The sequence below is a fragment of the Rhincodon typus genome, chromosome 3 (assembly GCF_021869965.1).
Source record: "Rhincodon typus isolate 14 chromosome 3, sRhiTyp1.1, whole genome shotgun sequence".
NCBI lineage: Eukaryota > Metazoa > Chordata > Chondrichthyes > Orectolobiformes > Rhincodontidae > Rhincodon > Rhincodon typus.
This window is the reverse complement of record NC_063334.1, coordinates 98450896-98463211: the sequence shown is the minus strand read 5'-3', so window position 1 is coordinate 98463211 and position 12316 is coordinate 98450896. Positions and strand designations below refer to the sequence as shown.

At 39.2% G+C, this 12316-nt stretch overlaps 1 protein-coding gene across 1 annotated transcript in view; it reads right to left on the bottom strand.

The window, feature by feature from the left end:
* iqgap2 (IQ motif containing GTPase activating protein 2) overlaps nt 1–12316 on the bottom strand; it is a 333913-nt gene that overhangs the window by 152781 nt on the left and 168816 nt on the right. The window contains exon 5 of the mRNA XM_048593829.1: nt 6170–6246. Coding sequence (XP_048449786.1) covers nt 6170–6246 — 77 coding nt within the window. The remainder of the gene's footprint in view (nt 1–6169; nt 6247–12316) is intronic.

Below are 12316 nucleotides of genomic sequence, written 5' to 3'. Positions count from 1 at the left end.
CGCAAACTTAATAATCATGCCTTGTGCATTCTCATCCAAATCATCAATATATATAACAAACAGCAACGGGCCCAGCACCAATCCTTGAGGCACACCACCAGTCACAGGCCTCCAGTCAGTCAAGCATCCTTCTACAACTACTGTGCTTCCTACCACCAAGCCAATTGTGTATCCGATTTGCCATGTCTCTCTGCCTTCCATGCAATCTAACCTTCCAGAGCAGCCTACCACGTGGAGCCTTATCAGAGGCCTTACTGAAATCCAAATAGACTACATCTACCACCCTGCCCTTATTAACCTTCCTGGTCACTTCAAAGAACTCTAACAAAATTGATTCATGATCTCCCACGCACAAAGCCATGCTGACTACTCATGATCAAACCCTGTCTTTCTAAATGCATGCATATCTTATCCCTCAGAATCTTCTCAAGTAACTTACCTACCGTAGATATTAAGCTGACTGGTCTATAATTCCCAGGTTTTTCTCTGCAGCTCTTCTTGAATAAGGCACAACATTTGCTGCCTTCCAGTCTTCCGGGACCTCACCTGTGGCTAATGGTGATGCAAATATATCAGCCAGGGCCCATGCAATTTCTTCCCTAGCCTCTTGCAGCGTTCTTGGATATATCTGATCAGGACCAGGAGATTTATCCACCTTCATACATTCTTATACTTCCAACACCACCTCCCCAAATCCCCAAGTCTTCATGTCTTTCTCCTCGGTAAACACAGAGGAGAAATATTCATTGAGGACCTCACCCATCTCCTGCGGTTCCACAGATACATGCCCACTTTGGTCCTTGAGGGGTCCTATTCTCCCTCTAGTTATTCTTTTTCCTTTAATATACTAAAAGAATCTCTTTGAATTCACCTTAATCTTTTCAGCCAAAGCTGTCTCGTGCCCCCTTTTCACCCTCCCGATTTCCTTCTTCAGTAAACTCCTGTATCCCCTATATATCTCCAGGGATTCCCTTGATTCCAGCTGCCTGCTTCTGAGCCATGACTCCTTATTTCTGGTCAAAGCCTCAATATCTCTCGTCATCCAGGGTTTCCTACTCCTACCAACCTTGCTCTTCACCCTCACAGGAACATAAAGATCTTGAACTCTATAGCTATCATACCTTTAAGGCCTCCAACTTGTCAGAGGTCCCTTTGCCTGCAAACAACTATTCCAATCAACCCTTGTAAGCTCCTGCTTAATTTCATCAAAATTCACCTTGCCCCAATTTAGAACTTGAACCTGTGGACCAGTTTTGTCTTTTTCTATAACTATTTTAAAATTAATAGAGCTATGGTCACTAGTCCCAAAGTGCTCCCCCACTGTTACCTCAGTCACCTGTCCTCCCCAAGTAGGACCCTCTATATACTGCTTGAGGAAAGTTTCCTGAATACATTTAACAAATTCCACCCCATCTAAGCCCATAACACTATGGCACTCACAGGCTATGTTAGGAAAATTAAAATCCTCCACCATGACAACCCTGTTGCTCCTCCAAGTCTCTGCCATCTCCCTGCATTTTTGTTCCTTTAATTCCCGTTGACTATTTGGGGGCCGTAGTACAACCCTAATAACATTACCGATCCCCTTCTTGTTTCTTGGTTCCACCCACAAAGCCTCACCAGATAATCGCTCAGTTATTTCATCTCTGACTACTGCTGTGATACTCCCCTTAATCAAAAATTGAGTACAGCATGATGCTCTGGGTGACATACTTTAGGAAAGATACAATACAATATAATACAGCACAGGAACAGGCCCTTTGGCCCACCAAACCTGCGTTGATTCCTAATCCTTACTTAGACCCACTACTTATTGCCCATGCCTGGTATCTATCCTTCTGTTCACGTCCTGTTCATGTCTCTGTCAAGATATGCCTTAAACATCATTAATGTGCCTGCTTCCACCTCCTCCATGGGCAGTGTGTTCCAGGCACCCAGCATCCTGTGTGAAAAATTTCAGGGGAGAAGTGCGGGGAAACTTTCCCCCTCTCACCTTGAACTTGTGCCCTCTTGTAGTTGACCTTTCCATCCTGGGAAAAAGCCTCTGACTATCCACTCTATTCATGCCTTTCATAATTTTGTAGGCCTCTATCAGGTCGGCCCTCAGCCTCGGTCTTTCCAGTGAAATCAATCTAAGTTTGTCCAACCTCTCCCCACAACTAAAACCTTCGAGATCAGGCAACATCTAGTAAACCTTCTCTGTAGTCTCCCCAGAGCATCGGCGTCCTTCTCGTACTGTGATGGCTAGATCTGCACGCAGTATTCCAAACACATTGGAGAGAATGCAGAAAAGGTTTGCAAGAATAGTTCCCGAGAAACTTCAGTTACAAAGATAGATTCGAGAAGTACTGACTTGGAGAGGAGACGATGAAGAGGCAATTTGCCAGAGGTTTCGAAACTCAAATGGACTGAACAGAGTAAAGAGAGAGAGAGAGAGAGAGAGAGAGAGAGAGAGAAACTGTTCCCACTTGTAAAGGGATTGAAAATGAGGGGACACAGATTTAAAATTATTTGCAAAAGCAACGAATGCATTGTGTGAGACATTTTCATGCAGCGAGTGATTTGAGTCTGAATTGCACTGTCTGGAAACATAGTGGAGGCAGTTTCAATCAAGGCATTCAGGATGGCATTGTTTCTATTCAAGTAATCATCCAATGTGTAGGGAATAGGGTGAAAGGCAAGATATTAGCACCAAGCTACAATGCTCACTCACTCAGTGCTGAAATGTTGGGCCAAATGGCATCTTTCTGCATTCAAAGAATTCTGGGAATCTGTGCCCCACCCAGTAGTCACTGATGCTAGCTATTTAGCATCTAGGTCGTGCCTTAATTACATATGAAGAACATTTCCTGACCTGAGCTCGCTTCAACACTGCCACAACTAGCAGATGGTTGCTAAATAGCTGAGCTCTCTCATCGTTCACTTAGTAAATAAACATTGCAACATCTACTTCCACCCAAACAACGATTAAAAGAATGAGTGCCTTTTAAAGGTTTTAGACACTTTCTTTCATCATTGTGATGCAAGTTTAAATCCAACTCTGGGTGACAGGTTGAGAATTTCCACAGCCTGTTGACTGTAATAGTCCTATATGAGAGCCAGGACTGTGTCAAATCAACTTGTAGACAGCATAAGCAGACAGTTCACAATTACTCTGAAGACTCAGCATTAATTAACAATATTGTTATGAAACCTCAGGATGGTTACGTAGGGAAATGGGAAAACAAAACACCTATTCACGCACTTGTACTTATTTGTTTTTATTCCAGCACTTAATTCAGCCAGTAAAGGCAAAATAAAGTTAAACATATGTAGAATAATGTTACTCAAAGGAAGTGTTTTTACGCAAGTAACAATTTGTTCCAAAACTGTCGTTTTGAAACTAAAACTTGCTAATAATAGTTACAAATAACCGTATCACCACTGTTTTGGTTAGCACTGCAAAACAAACATAAGTGGTAATCAATGAAAGAAATTAAATGCATCCAACTTTCTTTTAAAAAATGTGTAAATTGTGGAACTGAAAACTAATGCTGTGAAAATATAACCACAATTACTTTCATCTTGTGAAATATCTTCTGTAACATATAACAGAATGTATAATTATGTTATAAGTAGTAAATCCTGGTATTGTTGTAAATGTTGAAAGCATCAGGGCTTGCACTAAAGCATACAGAACCCAAACCAGACCAAGGGCCATTTTAAACTGTTTGCTGCACTTAGATCTCATATTACAGCATGACAAATGACAAAGGAAAAGGGGCCAATAGGAAGGAAAACTTAACTGCGTCAGGAAGTGGCTCATGTTGACCACCACTGAGCAAAAACAGACACTCTACCATGCATTCTTTTAGCGATTGAGCAGGGCAAAACAGTGTTAAGTGTGATGCTTCATTTATAATCACTGAGATTCCTCTCAGACTCAACTACAATCTTTAATCTCGAGACAGCAAGCAACAGGACCTAAATTTCTCAATTGTGTGGAAGGCTGCTCCCATCAATGCTAACACCCCACATGTGCAAATAAGCTCAGAAATTGCTACATCACACATTTTATTAAGCATTGAAGGCTTTGTATGACTGATTGAGGCAGATATCACATGTTGAAAAGGCTACCCTCATTTCTAGCAGACAGGCTCGAAATCAAAATTTAAGAGTTTTTACTTTTCAGGATATAATGGATACCTTGATAAAAGCAGTGGGATAACAAGAAACAGGAGGCAAATTTTCAGGTTAGCTTCAGATTGTCAAATCATGGGGATTTACAATATTGACCTTACACCATCCTGCTATCATTCCAATGGGTTCGAATATAAATGAGAGGCTCGATTTTCATACTGTGCTTCTTCAAATGGTGTTTAAAAAACCAAGGATAAAATTGAGAACAGCAGCAGGGCACTTGTCCACTCAAACATGTTGTGCTGTTCAATGAGACCATGGCTGATCTGATTGCAGCCTCAACTGCAATTTCCTGTCCATCCTTTTGGCTCCCTTGTTAGTCAAGAACCTAAGAACATATCTACTTCTGCCTTAAAAATGTTCAATGACCCTGACTCCATCACTCACTGGGGAAGCCGGCTTCAAAAATTCTCAATCCTCAAAAAAAATTCACCTCATTACTATTTTAAATGGGAAGTTCTTAATTTTTAGATGGTGTCCCCAAGTTCTGGTCTTTTCCACATTCCTTTAAACTCCAATGGATACAAACTTGTCAAACCCTCATAAGAAAACCCTCCATCCCAGGTATCAATTGAGTGCATCTTCTCTGAATTACTTGTAACACATTTGTATCCTTCATCAAATAGGGAAACCAAAACTGTATTTGGTACTCCTAATGTGATCTTATCAATGCCTGTGTAACTATTGCAAAATATCACAAGAACATTCCACTTGCCTTTTAAATCACTTGCTGTACCTGTATCCTAACCTTGAGATTCATGTACTGGGACACCAGATCCCTCTATAACCACAGAGTTCTGCAACTAGCTATTTAAATAACATGCTGCTTTTCTATTCATCCTGCCAAAGCAGTAAGACTATAAGAAATAAGAGCAGAGGTAGATTGTGACAGGGCTGATCCAATAATCCACAACTCCACTTTCCCATGTTTTCCCAATAACTCTGGGTTCCCTTATTGACTAAAACCTGTATCTCAGTCCTTAATATATGTTATCAATTCAGCCTTGACAGCCCTTTTTGATAAACAATTCCACAGATTCACTACCCTCAGACAAAAAAAATCCTTCTCATCTCTGCTTTAAATATGTAATCACTCACTCAGAGTTAGCCCTCTGGGCATAGATGCTCCCACAAGGGGAAATGACCTCTCTGGATCCACCCTGTTAAGCCCCCTATAAATTGTATGCATTTCAACAGGTTGCCTCTCATTATTCTGAACTCCAATGAGGACAGGCCCAATCTACTCAACTTCTCCCCATAAGAAAACCCCTCTATACCCAAATCCAACTTGGTGAACTTTCTCTGGACTGCCTCCAATTACAGTACATCTTTCCTTGGATAAGGGGACTACAACTACTCTCAGCAGTCCAGCTGTGGTCTAATGATTGCTTTATTTAGTTTTAGCAAGAACTTCCCTACCTTTATGCTTCATTTCCCTGTAAATTAAGGCCAACATTCCATTTTCCTCCCCCATGATGTGCTATTGTATGCTAGCTTTTTGTGATTTTAGAGTCAAGAAACCCCAAATCCCCCTCTCCTGGAGCTTTCTGTAGTCTTCCTCCAATTAAATAATATTCAGCTCCTCTATTCTTACTGTCAAAGTGCACAACCTCACATTTTCCCACATTATATTCCATCAGCCAAAATTTTGCCCACTCACTTAACCTGTCTATATTCCTCTGCAGACCTTTTGTATCATTTACACCATTCGTCTTCCCTCTTATTTTCATATAATCCCCAAAACTGGCTATAATAATACATTCATTCTCCTAAAAGTCATTAACATGGACAAGTTCTTATTTACCTACACTAATAATACATTTTACGTGGTGCCTGCAGTGTTATTATCTGGGATCACATTTATATCTCTACATTGCCGGTAGCATTGCACAAGATTTACATTGTTCACAAAGGACGCTTCATCCAATGTATGAATGCTCTAACCCCAGTCATGGGTATAAACTCAGTCTCCCATTGTTTTCCAGGTTACCTTAGTGCATGTATGCAGTAGATCACTCGAGGCATATTTTTCCGATCATAAACGTCTGTCGTCTCAGGATAAAAGATCTGAAATAATAAAGACCAACAAGAAAAAATATTACTTGTCAAAATTAAATGCTGTGCAAGCATTCACTTGTATTGTGTCAAACTTCCCTTAACCAATATTTGCTCATTTTCAAGGCTCTAAATAAATTACCTGCTAATGTTCACATCTCTTAGTCAACGCATTCATGCCATGCACTGCAGATTGCTTGATCAAAAAATACATATTATGTTTTAAATGACTTTTGTTTAATAGTTTTATCGATTGAAATACAGAAGTACAACACAATTAACCATGTTAACGATAAGTCAGTGAGTGAAACAAAAAAGTTTTATAATGCATCAAAAACACACAAAGTATAGTCATTGGTGGGAAGTATCAAGTCTGCTCCCATTACAAAAATGTTTGGAAGAAGGGTATTGTATCTTGCTACGACTTCATTCATTGCAGCAGAGATGGTGGCTTGAAACTTGCTCATTGGGGGTGGTGGGCTTTTGAGCAACGGGTAATCGAGGGGCACACAACAGATTACATATGTTGCATACTCTGCCAAAAACATACTTTCTTGGCTAGCTGGCACGGACATGTACGAAAAGATTTAGACAACAAAATTAAAAACACGTTTTAAAAAAAATACTTCAACAAAATAAAAGCAGAGTGCTAATCATGTCGGGGATCTGAAATAAAAACAGAAAAAAAAATGCTGGAGAAATTCAGCAAGTCTGGAAGCTTCTGTGGTGAGAGAAACAGAGTTAATGTTAAGAGTCCAATATGCATTTTTTAAATTTGTAATGGCTGAGTATTTGAAACAAAGCATACTCCCACCAGATCTCCTTTATCCCATAATCTAATCTCTTAAGCATACCTATTACTGGGGTTTTTTAAATTCTCAAACCTTCCACATTAGCCAGCCTCAGCAGTGAAGATTACTTCCATTAACAAAGTAAAAAGAAGTTCAATACTGGGAATGCATACAAACCCCCCAAGAAACTAAGAAAACATTGCTCAAACCCATTTCATGGATGATCCTTACAGTGACCAGAAAGACTGCCACAAGTTGCCTAGACCTAAATCCTCATGGTGAAAGGGTGGCATTGTAACTCAGTGTATCATCTATTTTAGTTAATCAATAGCTACTAATACTTCAAACTCATTCAATTCAAAATAACATGCAGTCTAAACAGAATACTATTTGAAGCACCTCACCCGACTGGTATCAAATTGGTTTTCATTTTTTCCTCACTAAATTGAAAGCCAGAACCAAAAGTATTACAAAGAATTTGCCAAACTGTTTCCAACTTTCTAAATTTCTTTAATGAGCAAAGAGACAATTCAATGCCCAGTATTGGTATCAAATGATGCTGAAGACGAAAAATATATACAGCACATATTATAAAGAGCCTTCCTTGCATAGGCACTATTGAACGTATGATTCAAAATAAACTGTACTTTGTAATGTTTTCAAACAGTTATAAAGATTGATATAACTCAATCGGCAGATAAAATCTCGACGGCAAATCGAGTTTAACTCCAAATTCTGCAGATGGCCATTAGTCATATCACTTCTAGGGATCTAGAGGTCAATGAATGTCAGAACTATGCAGTAGGTACACAAGTAGCAAAAGGTCAAATGTCACATTACCAAGGAAACTTGACAAATTGCACCCTAGCTCAATATCAAGAAAGAAGGCAAGATTGAATTCCTGAAGTTCCATCTTAGTCAGATATTAGATATTAACTAGTAATCTATCAAAAAAACTTTAGCTAGGATTGCATTGATGAATCATTACAAATCAATTTCATATACAACTATGTTTGGTTTGTTGAAAACATGCAATTTTGACAGCATTTATTTCCATGCAAAATGACAGTTTTAAGTAAACACACAGAACCTTTACATAATTCTAACTTATTGAAGAGTATGATTATGATTTTTACTTTAGGATTTGTACCTATTTAAATGAAATCTTCCGAGTATTACAAAGTAAGAGACTGGGTTTGAACACTGAAATCTCCCAACTCAACCACGTTAGATTTAGTAGTTCCCTTTAATGCTGCCAGAGATGCAGATTGATTGATGAGCATGACAGGTACCAACAATCCTGAAGTGAAGGTGGCAGCATATAATGGTAATGTCACTCAGATAGTAATCCAGAGGTGCAAGAAAATTCGCTGGGCTCACTGGTTCAAATTCCACAACGGTGTGACAAAACTATGGCTTTAAGAGATGCATTTTGTTCTGAGTTTTTCATGAAGAGAAGTTGAAACAGAGGTAACGAGTGGTCCGTTCAATGCCAATAAAGTAAAGTTTGAGAGGCCTTGGGATTTTTTTTTGAAAACAATAGGAAGTAGCATGAATGGGTGGGAGTCAGGCTCCCACAGAACCAGGATTTTAGTTTAGCTTTCAGTAGTTGCTAGAGTTTTGAAGCTGGCTATGGAGCCTGCTATATCGTTCTCTGTTACAGCTAAAAGCTCGAGTTCTTCCTGCTGCCAGAGAGACACACACAATCTGTTTTACTGAATCTGCCTTTGCCAACGGGGTGTTTATGGGATGTTACTGTATTGGAATAGTAGCGGTTTTGTAGTTAAATAATCTATTATTCGGTTAAGTTTTCTGATGGAGTTAAAGTTATACCAATTCTTCCCTTTCTTTGTATTTTAACTGGGGCAAGAATGATATGTGTTTTGCTTAAAGTCAAGTAGCAAGACCAATCGAATTACGTCTGGAACACAGCACCTTACACTGGTCTTTAAATAAGATAAAAGTTAGGGCCTAGGCCCTATCTCCTTGATATAACTGCAGGGGTTTGGTCTGGTCCATTATAATGGCAGCTGGGGGAATTTAAACTCTTAATAATTATGATATATTAAACTAGTCTCAATGATGGTATTCATGAAATGATTGTCAGAAAAATAAATCTGGTTCATTAATATCATTTAGGGAAGGAAATCTGCAATCTTTATCTGATCTGGCCTACAGGCAACTCCAGATCCAGGTCAGTGTAGTTGACTCTTAAATGCCTGCCTAAAGACCTTTGGTTCAAGGACAGTAAGGGATGGGCAACAAATGCTGATCTTATTAGTGATATCCACATCCCATGAAAGAATAAAGAAAAGCAAATATTTTTCCACTGGTGATTCACATATCAAACGTTGGAAGGTAATTTGAGCATAAGGAGGCTATCGCCTGTTTAAGGCTCCCCATGGAGAAGTCTGATTGCAAAAGCTCTGCTCTCACTTTACTTTGGCTTCTTCAATACCTCCTGGGATTTAAGCAACAGCTACCAATAAACAGCCATTTTTATTTCAGAAAGACATGCAAAAGATGATTTATCGAGGCGGGATGGGGGAGGGGCTGCTCTCCCATTATAGCAACATCCTAACTTTGGGGCTCATTGTAGAATTGATGCTGGTGAGTGAGGTATCACTATATTCATTTTCTAAAATGGACAAGCTGCCTGTGGAAGCACTACCAGCTGACTCAAGTAATGGAGCTGCGGCCCAACACAGGAACAAACAGTCCATAACCAAATTTCAAATACCACAAATCTACTTAAAATTGAAACTAATGTTAAAAAAATACACAGAAATAGAAAGAATCATGAAGTTGAATAGAACTAATGAGAAGCAGAACTCAATTACAGCACTGAGGGACAGCAACCTTGCATATACCGTTCCTCCCCCACTGAACTTGGCTCTCAGCAGACTTCCACTGAGCAAAGGTTGCATATCCATCACTCCACTACTGAGAGCTAAAACCTGCTATACCCCACCCACTCCTTATAACCTCACAGTGAGCTAAGTTTCATCATTTGAACCTCCCCAACTGAGCACGATTTCATCCCAAAGATCCCAGCTGAACGCCCTCATCAAATCTTTTATCTTGCTAATATTTTTGCTTCCACAATTCCAGCATCCTGCCCTCACCCAACCTCATTTTCTCTAATATGCTTCAATTCCTTTTTACAGCAACGCCCTCTTTCCTACAAAAGCTCCACTTTTCCACCCCATTCTAATAGGCTATACTTCTTTGCCCTTTTCCAATGCTTTTCACTCCCTTCTGCCTTCATTGTCTCCTCCGTCCCCACAATTGTTCCTTTAATACTGATAATTCTGAAATATTCTAATTGATCTTAAATACATGTGCAAAGTGGCGCAATTTTTTGTTTGGCAAAGGCACATTAAAACTAAATAAGCTGTTCAGCTAGATAAAAAAAAACAACATTGTCCAAAAACACAAACATGACTTGGTCATCCATCAGTCAGGGAAGCAGACAGTGTAAGCACCACTGTTGGGTAAATGACCATGCGGTGCAATGCTACAATCACAGAGACCAGGAGTTAAGTTTGATCACTGGGGTCTGGTCTGAGTTAGCTGATTGTAATTAGGGCAGTGGTTTAGACTCCACAGACTAAGTCAAAAAACCTGCAAATTCTAGAAACCCGAAATGAAAACAGATGGGTGACATTTTTCTAATACTTTCTGTCAACATGTGAGACGTTGTTAACATTGCTGTGGACATCCTTTTGTTAGAATCCTTAACATCCTTTACAGCAAATAAAATAGGGAAACACAAGAATTTGATACTAATATAATCTAGTCAGCTGAAGAACTTTAACCAAATCAAGACAAGGTGTTGAATAAATTAAATGCCTAGCTCTTTTTTCTGCACACTTAAACTGGACTGGAGTCACTTGTCCTAAAGGATACATACATGCTCGATAAGGTAACGCATTTTAGGAAATTTCACTTGCATAAAATGATATAATCACATTGAAGCAGCAGGAAGTATTCCTCTGAATGTGGGCTTTGGCTTCCATTGTTGGGGCAGTAAAAAGTGATTCATGATATATCGAATTAGAAAGAACTATCATGGAATCAGTGTGCACAGAGGGAGAAAAAGTGCTCCAAAACAGAATGAGGGACAAAGGAAACAGTCTAGCACCACTGGTAGACAAATCATAAACTATTTGTAGCACGATTACTTAATTTTGCACGCAGTAGATAGACTGTAAACAATAATTTTTAGCAACAATGGGGAAAAAAGGATCAGAGGGATTTGACAAGTTTCTTTGAACTCCTGGTACATATGTTTGGGCCGTTAAGAACACAGATGGAAGAATTCATTCAAAACAAAGTCAACAGGATAATCCTTAGTCACATCTCAGGAAAACAGGGCACAATTGTGACTGAAGCACAATTCGTTACCATTAGCACAATTCAATTTAGTGTATTGAATAAGTTTTTCCCTTTTGGCAATGGTCTCCTTTTGCTTCATACAGACGAGGAGTAGGAGGCCATTCAGCCCTTGACCCTGCTCTGCTATTTATTTAAATCAGGGCTGATCTGCGATTTACTTAAATCAGGACTGATCTGACTGTAACCTCAAATCAACATGCATATCTATCCCGGAGAACGTCACCCCTCTGCTTATGAAGAATCTGTCCACCCTGGCCTTAAAAAAAAATCAAATACTCAGTTTTGCATTACCTTTTCAGGAACAGATATCTAAAGGAGATAAGAAACTCAAAAATCAATTGTCTCATCTGTTCTAAATGGGTGATCCCTGACTTTTAAGGCAGTGACTTAATTTTAAACTCTAAAGTAAACATTCTTTTCACATCTACCCTGTGAATACACTCATAAGGAAACCTACCAATTTCAGGTGATTTTCAAGTAAATCTCTTTTGAACTGTTTCCATAGTATTTACATCATTCCTTAAAAACAGTGACCAAATAAGGCACAGTACTACAGACATGGTCTCATGAGTGTCGTGTTTAACTGAAGCATAACCTCCAAAACTTCTGTATTCACTCTCCTTTGCAATAAATCACTTGCTTAAGCTGCACACTAACCTTTTGTGATTCATACATTAGAACACCTAGATCCTTCTGCAAACTCTCACAATTTAGATAATGTTTCTTCTTGGACAATTTCACATTCTTCCCACATTATACTCCATTTACTAGCTCTTTGCTCACTCAAACCACCTTCATCCATTTGTCACCTCCTTGTACCCTTTTCACATTTCCTTCCCTACCCAACTTAGTGCCATCAGCAAATAAGGCAAATGATACCTTCTGTCCCTTCA